Source organism: Esox lucius, chromosome 21, assembly GCF_011004845.1.
Source record: "Esox lucius isolate fEsoLuc1 chromosome 21, fEsoLuc1.pri, whole genome shotgun sequence".
Lineage (NCBI taxonomy): Eukaryota > Metazoa > Chordata > Actinopteri > Esociformes > Esocidae > Esox > Esox lucius.
The window spans coordinates 26,553,513-26,574,054 of record NC_047589.1 but is presented as its reverse complement, the minus strand read 5'-3'; the positions used below and the strand labels follow the sequence as shown (position 1 = coordinate 26,574,054).

The 20,542-nt window shown below is 48.7% G+C and overlaps 1 protein-coding gene across 8 annotated transcripts in view; it reads right to left on the bottom strand.

The window, feature by feature from the left end:
- Positions 1 to 20,542, bottom strand: part of mllt10 (MLLT10 histone lysine methyltransferase DOT1L cofactor) — a 49,130-nt gene that overhangs the window by 7,714 nt on the left and 20,874 nt on the right. For 6 of the 8 annotated variants that reach the window (XM_034289229.1, XM_034289232.1, XM_034289231.1 and 3 more), the window contains 8 exons: positions 17,710 to 17,764; positions 15,251 to 15,360; positions 15,076 to 15,179; positions 14,224 to 14,317; positions 11,798 to 11,881; positions 7,244 to 7,339; positions 6,736 to 7,051; positions 5,778 to 6,494 (listed from right to left, as the gene is read on the bottom strand). In XM_034289229.1, coding sequence (XP_034145120.1) covers positions 5,778 to 6,494; positions 6,736 to 7,051; positions 7,244 to 7,339; positions 11,798 to 11,881; positions 14,224 to 14,317; positions 15,076 to 15,179; positions 15,251 to 15,360; positions 17,710 to 17,764 — 1,576 coding nt within the window. The remainder of the gene's footprint in view (positions 1 to 5,777; positions 6,495 to 6,735; positions 7,052 to 7,243; positions 7,340 to 11,797; positions 11,882 to 14,223; positions 14,318 to 15,075; positions 15,180 to 15,250; positions 15,361 to 17,709; positions 17,765 to 20,542) is intronic. The other 2 variants (XM_034289235.1, XM_034289236.1) reach the window with 1 other exon arrangement.

Here is a 20,542-nt window from a genome sequence, read left to right as displayed (position 1 = left end):
CCGTGAACCTTCTGGACTGAACCACAAATGTCCTTACGCACAAACAGCACGTGCACAGCAGTACACACACAGATGACCCAGAATCACTAGAAGAAATCTGATGACTCACATCAAATCACACACACACACACTCTATTCCATTCAGCAGGAGCCTCCATTCATATTCATGTGACTCCCCAGACTCACCAATCACAGACCCTGCCCTCTACGTTGGTGTTTGTTGTTCCTGCTGCTGTTTTATTGATTTCACACAAACATGCACGCACATACACATGGACACACGCACACACGCGCACGCACGCACACCTTAGCTGGGATAAAGTCTGCCCCCTAGTGACCCCCAGGGAGGGCAAGGAGGGGGAGGATAGAGAGAGGCCCCCCTCACCCCACAAAAGGCTGAATGGCTGTGAGCAGAACACATTCACAGGAAGAACAAGAGTGCTTTGTGCCGGAGAGAAAGAGAGAGAGCGAGAGATGAAGAGAGAGATGGAGAGAACGAAGACAACTAGAGATCACGTACTGCAGAAACCCCCAAAACCACTACTGAAGTCATACAATCGTCTACACAATACCAAAGTTATACAATATTGTTGACAAGACAACAACAGAAACAATACAGGCAAACACAAAACGGTCCAGTGATAAACAAAGACCCTGACCAGATTAACACCACAACCGACATATCACTACTAAGAGCTCGAGGCAAACCGTGCTGCTTGTGACCCTCTAAAATCCTTGGAAATAAGAGCACAAACAAAATGATTTCTTCCCCCTGCTGCACCAACCTCATAGTTTTATTAACCAAACAATAACAAACGTACTGGGGCCCACAACGATTCCGTCCAGCCTCACTCAAACCTCATCAACTTTCCTGCCATTACCCGCTAGTCCGGTAACACAAATTAAATCCAACAGACATCAGACTCTCACCAGGCCATGCTTATTGCCAGCGGATAGCTTTAGTGTCTACTGCGATTTGATCTTCCCAACACATTGCTCACAGAACATCCATGGGACAGGAAAGAGCCATGACTGTTCGGATCAGTCATGGAAATAAAGTGCTGATAACCAATAGGCTCCCGGCTTGAAAAAGACATCCGAACAAGCTCTGACGGGTGAACACTGGTGTTCTAGTTCGGGTATAGCAAACTACAACAGGTTTATTAAACATATAAACAGCTACATCTTAACATCACACTACACCTAGCCTACATTTATACATATCCACTGGCCCCATAACATCACGCTACACCTAGCCTACATTTATACATATCCACTGGCCCCATAACATCACGCTACACCTAGCCTACATTTATACATATCCACTGGCCCCATAACATCACGCTACACCTAGCCTACATTTATACATATCCACTGGCCCCATAACATCACGCTACACCTAGCCTACATTTATACATATCCACTGGCCCCATAACATCACGCTACACCTAGCCTACATTTATACATATCCACTGGCCCCATAACATCACGCTACACCTAGCCTACATTTATACATATCCACTGGCCCCATAACATCACGCTACACCTAGCCTACATTTATACATATCCACTGGCCCCATAACATCACACTACACCTATCCTATATTTATACATATCCACTGGCCCCATAACATCACGCTACACCTAGCCTACATTTATACATATCCACTGGCCCCATAACATCACACTACACCTATCCTATATTTATAAATATCTACTGACCCAATAGATAAATTGCGTGGCTACATTAGTCATGTCTACCTGGAACAAATGTAGCTAATAGGCTTTTATGGCCTCTAGTTAATCATGAACAAGACAGAGGACTGGATGACTGGGAGGCGAGTGTGTGTGTGTGTGTGTACGCATGCTGACCATCTTCATTAGCTCAGCAACATTGGCGCAGAACTGTCCATTTGGGAATCAATCAGATTGATCAATAAGGACTTAACACCCCCCCACCCCCCCCTCCACACGAGAGACATGTGGAGCTTCAGAGCTGGTTAAGGGAGTTCTGCCTATACTGCAAAATACAACACCCACATTAACCGCCCTCCAGATAACATTAACCTGCACCGTTTACGCCCCCACACCCCAACACCCCCACAACACTGAACTATCAAACATTAACAGGGCATGATGGAAGGATCACTAGTCCTAGTTATGGAATTATTGGCACCCTAAGACTATGAGAAAATGACATGGCTGTTTCATCAGCTGGAAAATTAGAGTATTCGAAGCCTTCATACAGGTAATTTCTTTTCAAAGAAACATTTACATATCCACCAATAAATCCTTTTTTAAATGTGTGACACGATTTTTGGCTACCCTGCAGTTAGTCCTTGGAGAACTCCACCCCCTCCAACAAGACAACCGCACTGACTGGTCTCCTATATAATGTTTGCTATATTGGGAGAACACATAACAAGGGATCTGACACCATATGTTAACGCAAATCTCCCCAGCAGAGTTAGTTTAGAGGGCTGGGACGGCCACTGCAAGCTTGTTTCGGTAGTCAGTGTGGTATTTCTTTGGGTCATTTCACACTGCATTGTTGAAAGCCCTGGGCAATCTTAGCCAAGGGTTAAGGGTTAGCTTAGCCTGTGTTCACACAAGAGTTTGTTAAACTTGGGCTAAGTTTTGACTCTAGGCTAAGGATTCACACTTGTATTCTAACAGACTAACGGACAGGTCTAACGGACAAATACGACACAATATCATTTTAGATTCTACGATAAGCTACAAATGTTACATTCTCTCTGGCATGCGAATAATGTTACAGTAGCCAATGTTACGCTACTATAATCCGTTGATCAAAATGCCCACCCTGTCGCTAGCCCTGAAAAGTCGGTGCTAACCCTGCTCCAGAGCAGGGCCTGCTAGCCCTAGGCTAAGGGTGATGATAGCCAACCTCAAAATAAACAATTGTGAACACTTGTTGAGCCCTGGAGGCCATTAGCCCTGGGCTAAGGTGCAGTGTGAACATGCCTTTTGTGACTCCGGGGGAATGCTGAGGATCATTGTCCGGGGGAATGCTGAGGATCATTTTACCCTAATAGTGATTTTTTTTTTTCTAGATGTGTAGCTCTTGTTTTCTAAATGTCAGTGCATCATTCCTGAATCTCAACAACCTATTGTCTTTTTTTATTTGTTTATTTGTGTGTTCTCTGACCTTTCCCATGTTGCTAGATGACTAAGGGAGTTTGACATGGATGTCCCCTCATATTTATACCCCAGAAAAAAAAGGTACTGAAATCTACTGTAGAAATAAAAATTACACACACACACACACACACACACACACACACACACACACACACACACACACACACACACACACACACACACACACACACACACACACACACACACACACACACACACACACACACACACACACACACACACACACACACACACACACACACACACACACACACACACACACAGGAAGATACCTGTGTTATTAGGTTCAGAAGAATAACAAAGGGTGCCAATAGTTCCCATGGCTTTTGAAGAAGAGAGAATGAGGACAACAATGAGATTGATTATTATGAGAGATGCAGAGGAAGAAGGAAAAACATTTCCTGCAGTAGAAGGGAACTCCAAAGCATTGATGACGTTGCCAAGCAACAGAACACAAGCTGAAACAAGAACACTTCAGTGTGTGTGTGTGTGTGAGAGAAAACAGCACGTGCGCACGCACACGCACACACTTTAGTCCACTGGGGTTCACAGCACTCTAAACCTCCTCCCTCACTCACGCAGTCTAATACAACAGCCACTAATTGAGAGTTCCCCTCCATCCAATCTATCCGCTCCTGGGATTTTCGGCTCCATCCCTCCCCTTTACCTGGGGATGTCCAGGCGCTGAGTCTCAACACTCTGGAGATTTCCTCTCCTCCCCATGACTACTTTAAATACATAATTTGCCTTTGGGGAAGACAACTTGGCCAAATAGGACCGCATGCCCACAGATGGGGGCTTCTTCTCATGCCAGTAATGGTTTTATCCCTCTCATTCAGTGCCAAAAAAAATTACTTAATGGATTGAAAGAACAGCTCTTCCAATCTGTACATCTTAAGTTGGGTGACACTGACTGACTGCATTTGGACGGGATTATTATCACAGAAAGCCCTCATGCCGTCATTGGGACAGCCCCGCCTTTTGAAATCCACAACAGCACATTGCGGTTAGTCCTGAACATACATCAGTCAGCATTTTGATTATTTTTTTTTATATACCCCAAATAAAATGTAGGTGGAGATAAATGTAACCTGGATTGTGATCCTAAGTTAACATCCTATGACTTCACCACACCCTTCAACTCCAGGGGATGAGGCGACATGCTAATTCCTCCCATTACCAAACCAGGCTATGTTGTTATGTTGAGTAAGTCCACTAGGGGCAGCGGTATGAGCACGTAGCCGCAAAACGACATCAAGTTAGGGAGTCAAAGACTCCAACGATTCCAGTTCCACACACAAGGAATGAGGCACATTTTGTTATTCTAACCCTCGACCACACAAGACTTAATAAACCTCAACCGGTTTTGTGGTCTAACCTTAATCCTAAACCTCGCCCACACGGGAGATTAAACTCATTTTAACCCTTTGACCGCTGTTCGTAGCAGAGGGATCCCCAACACCGACGTCACCAATGAAAACAAGACACCCGATTTCATGAAGAGTGTAGTGCTTCCTGTGGGAAGGCAGAAGGCGATTCTAGCACTGTGCACTGCGTGTGGCTCAACATGTATTTCTGCGTGTGGCTCAACATGTATTTCTGCGTGTGGCTCAACATGTATTTCTGCGTGTGGCTCAACATGTATTTCTGCGTGTGGCTCAACATGTATTTCTGCGTGTGGCTCAACATGTATTTCTGCGTGTGGCTCAACATGTATTTCTGCGTGTGGCTCAACATGTATTTCTGCGTGTGGCTCAACATGTATTTCTGCGTGTGGCTCAACATGTATTTCTGCGTGTGGCTCAACATGTATTTCTGCGTGTGGCTCAACATGTATTTCTGCATGGTACACATATGACAGGCGAGCGAAGATGTCTGCGACCTAGGGCTGCACAAATAATCAAATTGCAAAGCTGAAAGAGCAAAGCATTCGTAGTCAAGAGGGTGCAATATTTCTTAAACATCTCAGCTGCACGTGAAATGCGTTGACTTCAGGTGATTCTTCCCCCACACACCAAACCCCCGCCCGGACCACCTCCTCGCTGTTAGATTCACTTTACCTGACGATCTGCTAGGTCAAATACAGTTACCGGACCGTCTATGTAGAAAAGCCATCGTACCGATTGGCCTCAACAACGCAAAATGGGTTTGATGATTAATCCTGTCCCATGGTTCAGAGGTGCACTCCCGGCCGGAGCTACCGGCGTGTGTGAGCGAGCCCGTAGGCAGTTCTATTTTATTGCTTTATATGACCATAGTTATCAGGGTCCCCAACAGCACATTACCCAGCTGCTGACACAAAACATGCATTGATAGAATGGGTAATGAACGAGAGAGAAATAGTGTGTGTCCTACCAGAGAGAGAGAGAGAGACAGGGGGAGAGAGAGACAGGGGGAGAGAGAGACAGGGTGTGTCCCCTACCAGAGAGAGAAAGACAAGGAGAGAGAGACAGAGTGTCCCCCCTACCGGAGAGAGAGACAGGGAGAGAGAGACAGGGTGTGTCCCCTACCAGAGAGAGAGAGAGAGAGAGAGACAGCGTGTCCCCTACCAGAGAGAGAGAGAGACAGGGAGAGAGAGACAGGGTGTGTCCTACCGGTGGCTGAGGGAGTGGAAGTGACTCTGTGACTCTGCAGACTGCCGTTGAGTAAGGAAGGAGACTTCTGGGCTCCAGTACTGACACCAGCAGACAGCAGACCTCCACCACCTCCGGGCCGCCCTGGCAGGGCACTGGTAGAGGAGGGGGAAGGAGAGGCTGTGGAGGAGGAGAGAGAGGAGGACGGGAGGAGAGGTAGTGGGGTGGTGTGGTGCTCTGGTCCGTCCGTAGCCTTGCTGTCCGGAACATTAAAACAAGGTCCGTATCGATTCCTCCAGTTGCCCCTCTTCTTCTTGCCCTTCACTCCTTCTTCCCCTCCGCCTTCTGACCCCCCCCCTCCTCCTCCTCCTCCTACTCCGATCCCTGGCCCAGCGGAGGAGGTCGCTGACGAAGAGGAGGAGGAGGATGACGAGGGCTGGGGACGTTTGTAGCCGGCAGTGGAGGCTACGTTCCCCGTTGGCTCGCTGTGGGAGTTCTCATACAGTTTACTGCCGGTTATGCCGCCACTCGCAGGAAGTGACATCATAGAGCCAAAAGTTCCAAGCGATGCCATGCCCTCCGGGGCCGTGACCTCACCGGGCTTCACAAGGCAGCGGCTGAACGAAGGCGGAGAGAAGGAGTCCCCGCCTCTTGAGCGCAGCGACGGGTCAGAGAAGCCAAGGAAATCAGAGGTGGGAGGAGTCATGGTGGAGGGCGTCTTATTGGACAGCAGGAGTCCTAGGAAAAAGAGAGAAGCTGATTGGAGACTTAATACATGCACACATTAGAAAACCAAGCAGGAACCAATGCATAAATAGGCGTGCGTGTGCACACGCGCGCAATATCCAAAATAACTTTGTCTCTCTTCTGTAGTCAGGCCCTTGGACCTGATGGTCTGTGAGGCTCGAGGCCTAATACACCACATCAGACATCCAGGACACCTTGAGACAGAGGCGCACGCACAGCCCATCAATCTCACCTTGATGAAAGGTTCCAGTGGAGGAGGCGGCTGTTGAAGAAGTTGCCGTAGTGACCACAGCAGAGGGGAGTGGTTTCCCAGGTGTGAGAGACTTGCGTCCCCGCTGACCGCCAATCACATGACCGGTGACGCTCTTCTTGTTCTGTTTAACCTCCGACCCCTGTTTTCCTTCTGAACCCACCTGGGACGCATCTTTAGCACCCCCAGAGTGCACTGGCACTTCCTGAAAGTTGGCGGTTGTGAAGCGAGCGGTGCTGTCATCCAATCGCTTCTGAGAGGAGGCAGGCATGGAGGGTACTCCACCACTGTTGTAGCTCTGAGAGGGAGAAGGATGATGGGAGCGAGGTGGATGAGAGGGAAGACAGGAGGGACGAGGGGACGGGAGAGAGGGACGGGAGAGCATGAGAGAGGTCAGTCCAGCTTTAATACTTAACAGAGCAAGTCCTTTCGTGTCACATTAAACTCACAGAGTGAGACGGAGAGACTGAGGGACCTGAGCAGAACTCACCTTGTCTGACGCCACCATGAGAGCAGGAGCGAGGGAGGGGGAGAGCTCCAGGGTCTTCTTGTGCTTGGGTTTGTGTCGGTCTCTCTCTTTATGTTTCTGCAGAGAAAGAAAGAGGGGATGAGCATTATGGAAGGGTAGGAATGTGGAGGATGAGAGATATCAGTGTTTGGTTTGCTCCAGTCCACAACTTATGACGCTGCTTCTGAATGAAAGACAGACAGAAAGAGAGAGAGAGAGAGACTGCAAAAAAGGGAAAAAACATCTTACATTTAATAGCTCCAGTCTGAGGTTATAAAACTGTGCATAACAGAAATAAAACGTCTCTGCAACATATGAGACCCTTATTTTTTGGTGTTCCCAGTTATAGATTCTACCCAATCAGATCCCTAGCTTAAACCACTCAGAACTCAATTTACACACACACACACACACACACACACACACACACACACACACACACACACACACACACACACACACACACACACACACACACACACACACACACACACACACACACACACACACACACACACACACACACACACACACACACACACACACACACACACACACACACACACACACACACACACACACACACACACACACACACACACACACACACACACACACACACACACACACACACACACACACACACACACACACACACACACACACACACACACACACCCCCCAAATCTACACCTTTCAGAACCCCAGCAAACACCTCGGTCATGCGCTTACTGCACACTTATTAGCAACACACACACACCCTCACACGCCACCTGCGGTGATCCTGCGAGACGGCATGAAACTTAACATGATATCGACACAGCACCATGACAACCATCGACCCTCATCCAGAAGGGTCTCTTCCCTTTTCACTCCCACAAACCAACCTCTACCCCCCCCTCCCCCCATCACCCTATATATCCCCCGTCACCCTCTATCGCCCTACCCCCCCATCACCCTATATATATCCCCCGTCACCCTCTATCCCCCCTACCCCCCCATCACCCTATATATCCCCAGTCATCCTCATCACCCTATATATCCCCCGTCACCCTCTATCCCCCCTACCCCCCCGTCACCCTCTATCCCCCCTACCCCCCCGTCACCCTCTATCCCCCCTACCCCCCCGTCACCCTCTATCCCCCATCACGCTCTATCCCCCCTAACCCCCCTCACCCTATATATCCCCAGTCATCCTCATCACCCTATATATCCCCCGTCACCCTCTATCCCCCCTACCCCCCGTCACCCTCTATCCCCCCATCACGCTCTATCCCCCCTAACCCCCCTCACCCTATATATCCCGTCACCCTCTACCCGCCCCCCTCTATCCCTCCCCCCGTCACCCTCTACCCCCCCCCGTCACCCTCTACCCCTCCCCCCGTCACCCTCTATCCCTCCCCCCGTCACCCTCTATCCCTCCCCCCGTCACCCTCTATCCCTCCCCCCAGTCACTCTCTATCCCTCCCCCCAGTCACCCTCTATCCCTCCCCCCAGTCACCCTCTATCCCTCCCCCAGTCACCCTCTATCCCTCCCCCCAGTCACCCTCTATCCCCATGTTAGGTCCACTCCTTGGTGATCCGCTACTACTCTGTTATCCACTATGTATTCCAATCTTTCTCTACATCAATCCCACTGTCGTCCTTTCTACCTCAATCACAGCCTTCCTGTCTGTCCATCATAATCCCAGTTTTCCAGTCTCTCTACCTCAATCTCTCGGTATTCCGGTCTCTCTACCTCAATCTCTCGGTATTCCGGTCTCTCTACCTCAATCTCTCGGTATTCCGGTCTCTCTACCTCAATCTCTCGGTATTCCGGTCTCTCTACCTCAATCTCTCGGTATTCCGGTCTCTCTACCTCAATCTCTCGGTATTCCGGTCTCTCTACCTCAATCTCTCGGTTTTCCAGTCTCTCTACCTCAATCTCTCTGCATTCCTGTCTCTCTACCTCAATCTCTCTGCATTCCTGTCTCCCTACCTCAATCTCTCTGTATTCCTGTCTCTCTACCTCAATCTCTCTGTATTCCTGTCTCTCTACCTCAATCTCTCTGTATTCCTGTCTCTCTACCTCAATCTCTCTGTATTCCTGTCTCTCTACCTCAATCTCTCGGTATTCCTGGCTCTCCACCACAATCTCCGTTGTCCTCTCTACCTCAATTCCTCCATTTTCCTGGGGCTCTACCTCAATCCCTCTGTGTTATTGTCTCTCCACTTCACCTGCATCTGTCCCGGTTCCTTGCAGATGCCAGGTCGTATTCTCAGGGTACCTTCTCAGGTTGTGTAACAGGGTGGGGGATCCCTTGTTGTTCCTCATTAACATTCCAGTGTTACGCGTTGACGGACAGAGTTAGGCCGAGAGGGTCAAAGTGTTCACACAAACGCACACAAAATCCACTTTTTCGCCTTGCACACCCTGATAGGCTCCCCCCTTATCAGAGCTGGAGACACGGAGGAAAAAAAAGAGGGGCTGAAAGACAGGAGGGGGGAAATAATCCAGCCCAGACCGGCAGGAATTCCCTTGTGGAGTTTCCACCAGGCTCTCTGACCAGCCAGTGTGTTTGTGTATATTTTCCTGCAGGCTGTATAAGCGGCCAGTGGAAGGACAGGCTTTTAGCCCTCATTGTTATTTGGCTGCGGGGTTTGGAAATAGGTAGGCACAAATGAACACACACACACACACACACACACACACATCTGATCCTTCTGACCTATGACCCTGGAATGTGGAGGGGAGGGGGAGGAGAGGGGGGGAGGGGGTCCAACTGCTAATGCAAATCAGGCAGTATAACAAAAGCCAGGGCAAGGAAGGAAACACAGGGAGACTTCACAACTGGGCTAACTCTGCTTTCACACACCCACGCACGCACGCACGCACACACAAATGCACACACAAATGCACGCACGCACACAGGCACGCACACAGGCACGCACACAGGCACGCACACAGGCACGCACACAGGCACGCACACAGGCACGCACACAGGCACGCACGCACACAGGCACGCACGCACACAGGCACGCACGCACACAGGCACGCACGCACACAGGCACGCACGCACACAGGCACGCACGCACACAGGCACGCACGCACACAGGCACGCACGCACACAGGCACGCACGCACACAGGCACGCACGCACACAGGCACGCACGCACACAGGCACGCACGCACACAGGCACGCACGCACACAGGCACGCACGCAGACCCATTTTCAGTGTTACCAAAAAAGCAAAGTTAAAAGCTCATTCATTTCTCATTCTAGTTGACTTGTCATGCAATTCGAGAAACATGCTCAAAGCACTCACATACCACATGATAGGAATGATGGCAAAAAACTAAACAAAAATATCTATCTTAAAAGGTCCAAAAAATAAAATAAAAATATTTGTAAAAACACTAACTACAACTAATATACAAAGAAGCAGGCAATGAACTACGGGCACATTATCCAATAAAAACACAGGAGGTGGATCCAATAGAAAAGAACGATCAGTAGTTGACCAATCGGGTGAGAGAAAGGGATTAATGGAGCGCGGGACTCCCCCCAGTGTCATAATGGAGGATGCATGGGCCAGACTTGGGTCCTGTTCAAAAGCGAAAACATGACAATCAGACAGGAGAGAAACTTCCTGCTTACAGACATCGACAACAACCGAATAATGACCTGCCCGGTCTACGGCAGGTCAGAGTGTTTATTGATGATTTCTGCAAGCAGAAAGACCCCATTCTGTGTAGAACCATGTCATTAATTTGGGATACCTTTAAACATGCATCCTGCCCTAGTTGAAGAAACAAATCTAATGGTGTTGGACAGAGGAGGGCTGGGTTCCAATATAAGGATTAATCTATGCTGTCACCTCAGACCAGCAGAAACTAAGGGAGGGAGGATGCATGTGTAAGATATTGGAACAGGCCCAACGCCAGAATAGAGTATCGATGACAGTGGACAGAAAACCATACGCTCTCTCTGAGTGTCTTAACAGTAGTGACTGACTTGTGTTCACTCCAACATAATAGAGACTGCAATCCCGTGATCGTTCAGACTGGTTTTACCCAGAGGGCCACGTTGCGGGGACACAAAGGTCCGAAGTGCCGCAATTCAAATGGGCTGTTTCCTGGCCCTCACAACTTGCAACAAAATTGTCGGTCCATCATCACTTTAGGGAATTTTCAGCATTCCCACGCTTGTCCAGCCTTCCCCTTCAACGACTGTTTTAGTCAGCTGAAGTGTGGGATTGTTTCCCACCAAAAAAAACAATTACAACGTACGCAGGAAATAGCTGTTCTGTGGAGCGTACGTTTGACACCGCTGACCCAGGACATAAACCTGTTCAAGCGAGGGGCATGCCCTCCTCGGCTTAGCCGTGTCTCAGCATCGCCGGGCCTCGCCGTCCCGTCTGCCTACTGTGTGTGTGTGTGCGCCTACGCATGCGTGTGTGTGCGTGTGTGTGCGTGTGTGCCTAGAGAGGGCGTATGGTTGCAGTGTCCGTCACAGTCACGTAGAAACAGAGATACCAAATGTTGGGGCTGCCTTACCTTGTGGTCTTGGTGATCAGGGGGCTTATCCCAACACTGAGAGGAGTCAATAAGGCCCCTATTACCACGGACCCTGCGCCTTCGCTAAAAGGTAGAGAGGAACTTGACGTTACCAGAGTATTGCCCAGCCCAGATGGAGACTAGATGAATGCACAGAAGCCAGATGAAGAAATAATTACAGGCGCAGCTATGCTAATGAGGCCAGGTGAAGGGGCTGCCGGTATATGTGGTAATGTGTACCATGTACGAGACGAGTTTGACTCCCTCTGGAATCAGGGTGATGTACGGCGCGAAACACGCAGCCCACAACACAGTGAAGACGCATCGCACACACACGCAACAGACACACGTAGTGAGGGCGCAACCACGCATGCACGCAACGCACACACGCAACGCACACACGCAACAGACACACGCAGCAGACACGCAGTGAAGACACGACACACAGACGCAGCATAGATGCACACAGCATGCAACGCACGCAACACACGCACGTTGATGCAATTTACAAGGAGCAGGCTAGTCAAATGTTTTTTTTTTAAACAACATTGCTGCTAAATCCATTCTGGCCGACTGTAAAAAAACTATCATCATAGGTCCAATAGAGGAGCATGAAAAGGGTTAATAATGTCAAAACATGACAATGTCACAACTCTCTACAGGAAGACAAAACCCTGTAAATGTCACATGTTCATAACATGACATTCGTCAAGCCGTTTGGCATCTGATAACTACATTGGGGGGGATCCAACATTGATCCCTTGTCATCTGCGTCTTTGCCCCTCTATGCTGTCCTAGCCTAATTACATTAGACCAGACCATCCAAACCCCTACACAGGATCAATACAACTACAAGGATTCCTTAACCAGCATTTGTTAACATCATAAAATGTCATCTATGTGTGTGTGTGTTCGTGTGGTTGTGTGTGTGTTTGTATGTGTGTGGTTTGTGCCTGCAATTACAGGACAGCGGAAAGTGTACAGCCAGAGTTCTATTAAAATCACAGAAACAGTCCCCTAATTCTTGTGCGTGTGTGCGCGTACTTTTTTGAGTGTGTTTTTCCTTCCTGACAAATCACACGGGTGGGGCACTTAATGCCTGACACAGCAGGGGCTCCAAAGCCCTCAGAGGAGATAGAAAGACACAGAGAGAAGGAGGGACACGAGAAGACGAGAACAGAGAGGGAAAGAAAAAGAGGAGCAGAGAGTGAGGGATTGGAAGAGAGATGGAATAAAAGAGAGGGAGACAAAGAGCGATGATATTCAGGAAGAAAAGAGCGGGACAGAGGGACACACAAAGAGGGACAGAAAGAAGGGGACACCGAGAGGGCGATGGGAAGAGAGAGCAGGAGCACGTGGGTGTAAATGTTCAGCGTTCCCACGCGGCGCTCCATGCGCCAACATGAACCCAGACAACATCTCCTGAGCCTAACCGTACCCCTCACCCAGCCATGCCTCTTCCCAGCCCCAGACAGGAAGCCCGGTGGACCAGGGACGGCCATCCGGTTCGGAGGTACAGGGAGCCCTCCAGGCACTGGGGAGCTCGCCCTGCTGCTGTAACCCAAACCGCTGTGCCCGGCCCAGGCTTAGCACACGGAGAGGTGGGGGCGCGGGGGGACAAAGGGCCTGGCAGGCATTGCTGATTGTCAACGAGATTAGATGGGGTTGAAGGGGAGGAGGCGGGGGGGGGGCTTGACAGAAGAGGGGCAAAGGGGGAGAAGATAGGTAAGATGGTGGGAGGCAGAGCGACTGGGGGAGAAAAAAAAGGCGGGAGACAGAGGTTGTTGGGGGGGTTGCGATTAACGGACGGCTCCACTTTCAGCAGTTGGAATTGGCACAAGAGAAGAGTACTAAGTCATTCAAGAAATAAGAGGCGGTCTTGTCTTGTGCGCGCGTGCGTGCGGTCCACATCCATGTAGTAAACCCTGAAAAATATGTCCCATAATGTTTTCTGGCAGGTCCTCAAAAAAGGAAAAAACATATTTCCAGCTCAGGGATAAGTTGTAGATTTTGAGCATAGCGCTCGAATTGCCGCCACTTTCAGATTCAGAGATTATTGGCGAGGTTTAGGGTTAGGCATTAGGGCAAGGTTAAGTTTAGGCAAACAAGTTCCATTAGAGAGGCTTGGGTTAAGTTAAGGTCAGGGAATGGGGAAGACGGACTTCTGTGTACTCGTTTCAATCCCCGACAAGAACAAGGAAACAAACGCGGGTCCACGGCCCGAGCGGCGACCCCCACCAACCTTACAGCTTCCATCCTGACAGGGCACTGGGAACCAACACCGCACCAGCTCCTTTCAATCAAAACCAGACGCCACACTTCCGAGGTGAGAGACAACTCTCTTACTCCCCCCGGCACGACAATAATGTGAGGAGTGAGACGTGGAGAGTGGGGAGACGGGGGGAGGAGAGGGGGAGGTGTCTTACCAGTTTGCTGTAGTGGTATTTGCAGTAGCCACAGTATTTGACGTTGTCGGCATCTGATCCCTGCTCCTCACACAACAAGCCAGCAAACTGGGCACTGCACACAGGAGACCGGGGGGGGAGTTAGAGCGTCTTACGACTAGAACAGGGAGACTGCTTCCACGGTCATTTAAACCTGATGTCACTTCTCCTAGGTCAACCCCCAGGGGTCAACCAAACCCTGGCCCTCGCCAGGGGCCATGTTTCGTGGGGCAGGAATAGAATTACAAGCACGGAAATGTATGCAGTCATTAGGGGAAGTCTCTTCGTATAAGACCATTTACTGAAACGAAAAATTATATATATATATATAAAATTATATAAAAATGTATACTGCGTATAAAGTCAGTTAAATGATCATGCTTCTGAATTTGTAATGTGGTTAGCTAGTAGAAACACCAGTAACACAGTAATAGTGGGCTGAAGCCAAATGGATTAAGTGTTTGGAGAAGAAAACATTGAATTAAAATATTGCAGGAAAGTTTTAAAACATTGTCATGGTATAGTTTTGCTTTAAATGTGAGATAATTGAGAAGGAAAAAACAAGACCGGCATGTAACTATACTAACAGAGACTGTGATGTCTGACGAACAATTAACAACTGCAAAAGAAAGTTTGAGACAAATTGCGCTTTTCTCCATTAAAAATAAGTTACATATTTGGCATTGTCTCACCATCTAAAAATGTACTAATCAAGTTGTATGTTTCTGAATAAAGCTTACAGCTTTATTAACACATGTTCGTGGTATGTATTTGAATGAAGCTTACCACGTACATTATGTTAATAAAGTTTTTCTGCATTTGAAAGGGGCTCACCATGTGACGTGGAATGCTTGTCGGCAGCCATGTTTGTTGCAGGTCATACAGGCTCCGGTGGCAGCTTTACTCTCTCGGCCCTGGTCCTCACAGATATAACACGTCTACATGAGAGAAGCACACCGTCACACACAGAGACACAGAACACAGACAGTGGGAGTGTCCGTTTGCGTACCTTGTTGTAGCGATCGTGGGGGACAGACTGCAGTACGATGGGCTCCATGGTGGACACGTTGGCGAACTCGACCTCTGGGATGTAAAGGGCACACACTACATGGGCCCAGCCTACACACACACACACACACACACACAGACACAAGACATTAGAACCAAGAAGTTTTAAGAAAAACCACATGCTGGTGAAACTGAGGGCCATGTTAGTGTGGGGTGTGCTATGGGGGGTAGTGCTCTCTGTTTGTAACACATTCCACTGTGGGGAAAGGTAACCTGGAATGACATTGGACGTTTCAATAATGATAAAAAGAAAGTTGGGAAAAAAACTACCTTGATAACAACAACGCGAAAGATGTCCTCCACACAAAGCCGACAAATCTAATGTCTTACTATGAATTTCCCAATCGGAGTTTCTTTGTGTGGCCGTCTATGGGAATTGCCATTTGGGCTGCACCGAGAAGTTAAACAGTACCAGCGGCAGACTGCAGGCGCGGGGAGGAAAGGCGTGCTTCCAGACCGGAACACCGGCCCCTTCGCTTCAACTTACAGTTGACCTGCCTTTGACCCCGCCAGGGGACAGGGGGGAGGAGAGTGTGAAAGGGGGATATTGTTGTTTTGAAGTCCCTCCAAGAATCTGTCAGGAGGACTATAAAACCGGGCCGTAAAACCACACAGAGCCTCCACGCCGGGACACGTGCACCGCTCACCAAGTCTCCTCGTCTCCCCCGTGCCGCACCTCGTGCGAAGTCGTGCAATTTAAAACCTAAACAGCTGTTTATCCAGAGGGACCCTCCGTGCCATCTAGTACGGCAGGCCGCAACACAACCCCATACAAACCCGCGGGGCTGCGGACATATCAGGGAGGGGGAGGGAGATAAAGGAAACGTGCACGAGAGCACTAGAACAGATCAGGTAGTTAAACGCCGTGTGTGCTGGTCTGATGTCTCCCCACAGGCCAGGTCACTGTCCCACAGCTGTGCCGCCATCCAACACACACATTCCAATCCGTGTTTACAGTCTTCTCGGTGAACTCCCGGTGAACCCAGGGGAGAGCCTCCTCGCACCCTCGCCTGGCCCCGCCCCCTCGTAAACACATGTGAACGATGGGTTTTAAATTACGTTACTGTTGGAATAACACTGCACATTTTTTTTTTGGGGGGGGGGGGGGGGGGGGGGGCATTTCCCCCCGAACTTTTTCTTTATTTTTACTTTTAGTAAAAAATTTACCCGATCTGAGCACAGTTTAGCAAGGGATAGACAGAGGCACTATTTCACCCCCCTGTTGGCTTAGTAGGAGGGGCATTTCAGATGACGGATAAAGATGTGTTTCCTCCAAGACGACTCCTGGGGCAGCATGGAGTCAAGCACTCAGAGCAGCGGAGCAGTTACCGGCCACTAGTTAACAAGATGCTAAAATGAATCCCCAAGTTGACCGCGGTGAACAATCTGTAACTCTGTCCTTGGGCAAAGGCCGTTAATCCTAAGCGCTCAACCGCGCAGCAGCAAAGCCTGAGGGCATTTCATGTGGGTTTCGAAAGCAAGCAAGCTAGTTAAAGGCTGAAAACAAACCCGTTGCCCAAATGACATCTTGCATTTTGAAAAGGCATTTCAGTCGATGGCAGGCTAATCACAGGAAACACGTGTGCTGCAATCGTGTGTTAGCAAGTGGCAAATGGAGGAAACAGGAGTGTAACGTCAGAATCTGTGAAGGGTTGCGCAAACTTGATCTCTCGCCCCTAATACAATAACAATGATAATTATAATAACAATCACACGGCTTCTCCACTCCAAACTGTGAAGGCATGACAGTTTTACGGGTGTGCATGTCAAAAAACACATAGAAAAGTTAGTTGCTTTATAACATTTTAATAAACGCCTGGGCCCATCCCTAGCACAACACCACGGCCCTTGGAGATGCACACATCCAGGAGAATGAGACAAAATATACATGGGCTTTCAAAACACATTGTATTTGTAAAATACACATGTGGACTGATGTATAGACTGGACCTGACTGGCTCATGTGACTTCTTCACCACGGCCTGGAGGGTATGTGTGAACCGTATCAGTTTATCCAGAAGAACTAGTCGCCCTCGATTGGCTCAACTTTAGCCCTGTCTATGTGGATCCAGAGCGCTGCTGGTCCTCCCTTTCCAGTAGTTCCAGTTCACCTCTGTCACCACCCTGTCTTCGGGGGAGAGACTGTTGTCCACTTGTTGGGTCATAATGGAGACAACATCATCAGGGCAGTTAAGTCGACAACAGCTGAGGTGAACTCGGTTGGTTTATCGGATGACTCCCGGGAACATCACACAGACTGTGTTCGCAAAAAAGTCTTAGTAGTTTAGAACCGACTTCATCTGACCACTTCCTTATTGAGCACGTCACTGGTACTTCCTGTTTTGAGCTTCTTCTTTTTTTTAAAGCAGGTGTCAGTGCAAACAGTTGGTTGACTCTTACCTCCGTTATCTGTCCTCTTGAGGGCGCCATCTTTGTGGGGGCACAGCTCACACCTCTGCAGAGAGGAAGACAGAAGAGAGGTCACAGCCTTCAGCAAAATCCAGCACCGTTAGAAATACACACAAAATATTGTGGACACGCTCGCAAGCATGTCCCTTACCCTCCCTTTCCCAGTAAACACCTGGAGGCCCACAAATCAAATGAACCATACAAAAACTACCTCAGCATGTGAGGACAACCATGGGCACAGATGCATTTTGGCACTCTCCGGATTTCTCACTGAATTCAGAACTACGACACAGGTGTATGAGGCCTTCCAGTCCGTTACAGTTACACCCAGTTCCGTCACCCTGTGTGGTCACAAATTTGAGGAAGACTGGGCCTAGTTAGCACCAAGCTAAAGCCTCTCTTACACACAATCCAAGACCGCTTCCCTTTCCTCTGCCCGTGTCTGCGCGTCTGTGTGTCTCTGTGGGTGTGTGCGCCTGCATACTTGTAGCCGCCTCCCCACTACTACACCCCCTGCACAGGATGCTTCAGAATATATATTTGTTTAAATACATACATAAAGTTTTCCTCTTCCTTTTCCTGCCTGATTTAATCAACACAACCACATAAGACATTTTCAACAGCCACTATGAGGAAAAGGCAGACAACGGCGTCGTCTCCCCCTGGGAAAACCACACTCGGGTGACTCTCAATCCCAGTATACAGCCGCCATATTCTGCCCTGACACTTCAGTGCGTGTGTCACTGCTTGTGTTCAGGCAACTCTGCAAAATGTTTGGGTCAGAAGGTTTAGCAAGGTCCGGCATATTACTATCAGAGTGAGAAATTGAATTGAAAAAAAAGTATTCCTTGTTCAGAGTTACAGACACGCTAGGCTAATTGTTGGCATCGGATGTTCCAAATTAAGCCTGCCACGGTCAGAAGCCTGATCACCAACAGCCAACCAGCATCACGGGGTCTGGGCAACAACCTCTCCCTGAACTTCAGAAAAACCCCTTGTTCATTTACCGCTCAGAACCTCATCAACAACTGAGGTCCAGCAGACCTAGTCAGCAGTTTGAAGCCCCTGGTCAGAGAACCTCCCCTGGCTTATCAACGCCACTGACTTGGTACGTGTGACTAAGGTTGGATCCGCCACCCGGGCCTCCCAACAAACACTACAGTGGCACTAGCAGAAGCATTCCAGCGGCATCTCAGCCTGACATGGTAATGGCTCCACACACGACCGCAAAGAACCAATTCCAAATGTTTAACCCAGCCACACACAATACAGCCACCTACCATTGGATAGGAGGTTAATTGTAGATATATCAGTCTGTATCAGCCTATCCAACACAAAGCTTTTACCCAACAAAAGCTCTGCGGGATACCTCACACAGGTCATTAGCGATATGGAAAAAAATAATATTGACACATCGTAATACAGTTTTTGATAATAAGAGAAATTCACATTTTAAGAAACAAAGCGTGACGCCTTGACATGCCCACAACAATTGCATCTCGCTTAGCAAGACCGCCACCAACAAGAGCCAAGGACGAGACCCAGACCAGGGAACACATGGCAGATTTACTCATTAACATCTGGCATGTTACTGGCCGAACTAGCAGTTGGCAGACTTTCTACATGTCAACTCAACACAGCCTGTCAGCATGCATGGGAACCGCCCACGGTTGCACCGCTCCCGGGAAGTGTGAGGCACATGGAAGTGTGAGGCACATGGTTTCCTCCAAAACACCAGGGGAAGCCACACACCGGGTAAAAAAAAAAAAAGCTGATGTGCCGACAAGATGAAACAGGGCTTTCGATATGTCAGAAAGATCTCCACAACAGCCAGCCGTCACTTCCAAGTTGCAGGCTCCCGAGACAGGAAAGAACAAGGAGGATATCTGCACTCTGACCCAGTCTGACCTCTCAACTGCAAAGGAGATCGTACGGGGCCCTAAAGCCAACAGAAGAGGTCAATGTTGGAGGGGCGCGACCACGCAGTGTCAGCCATAACACCCTAACCCGCACAGCGGCTGTGCGACAAAAACGAGAACCGTGGAGATTCGCCGACTACGGAAGACAAATGTAGCGGTTGAGAACCTAAAGAAGGGTTAAGACAGTACTGCGGAGAAGAACCGTCGCTACACAGTCAGAGCCCTCGGCCCAAGATTTAAAACACCGTCGTTCCTATTTAAGGAGAAACAGGAAGCATGAAGCAGAGTGACGGCTGAAGCTACAGGGACAGGACCCAGGTAAACATCTCAATTAATGTAACTACGTTTTCTCTGCAGATTATTGCACTCGGAATTTACCCATAATCGTTAGTGCAACAGATTTAAATATTAATTACTAAAGATGCGGCCCGTGACAATTGTAATTAACCTCATCGTTTTAACCCTCCCATTTTGTGTCACATTTTGTTCATTGGCATTAGTAGAATTTATATCATACCTCAGTCAGCCACCAAATTTTTTAAGCGTGTGGTTTTGACAATACGGAGCATACATTTCCACGTACATGAAACAGCACACACATTTCAGGTAACCTATAGGGCTCGAAAGCAGCACACAACCAGTAGCCAATAATCCCAGACTGCATTTTGAAGCTTCATTTGTTTCCGTGTTTGTTGTGTTTTTCTAAGTTGTACCAATGTTTTTTTCTAAGTTGTACCAATGTTTTTTTCTAAGTTGTACTAATGTTTTTTTCTAAGTTGTACTAATGTTTTTTTCTAAGTTGTACTAATGTGTTTTTCTAAGTTGTACTAATGTTTTTCTAAGTTGTGCTCCGCAGCAGGTGGTGGTGGACAGAGAGAAGCTCTTTGAGGATGAGACTTATTCCA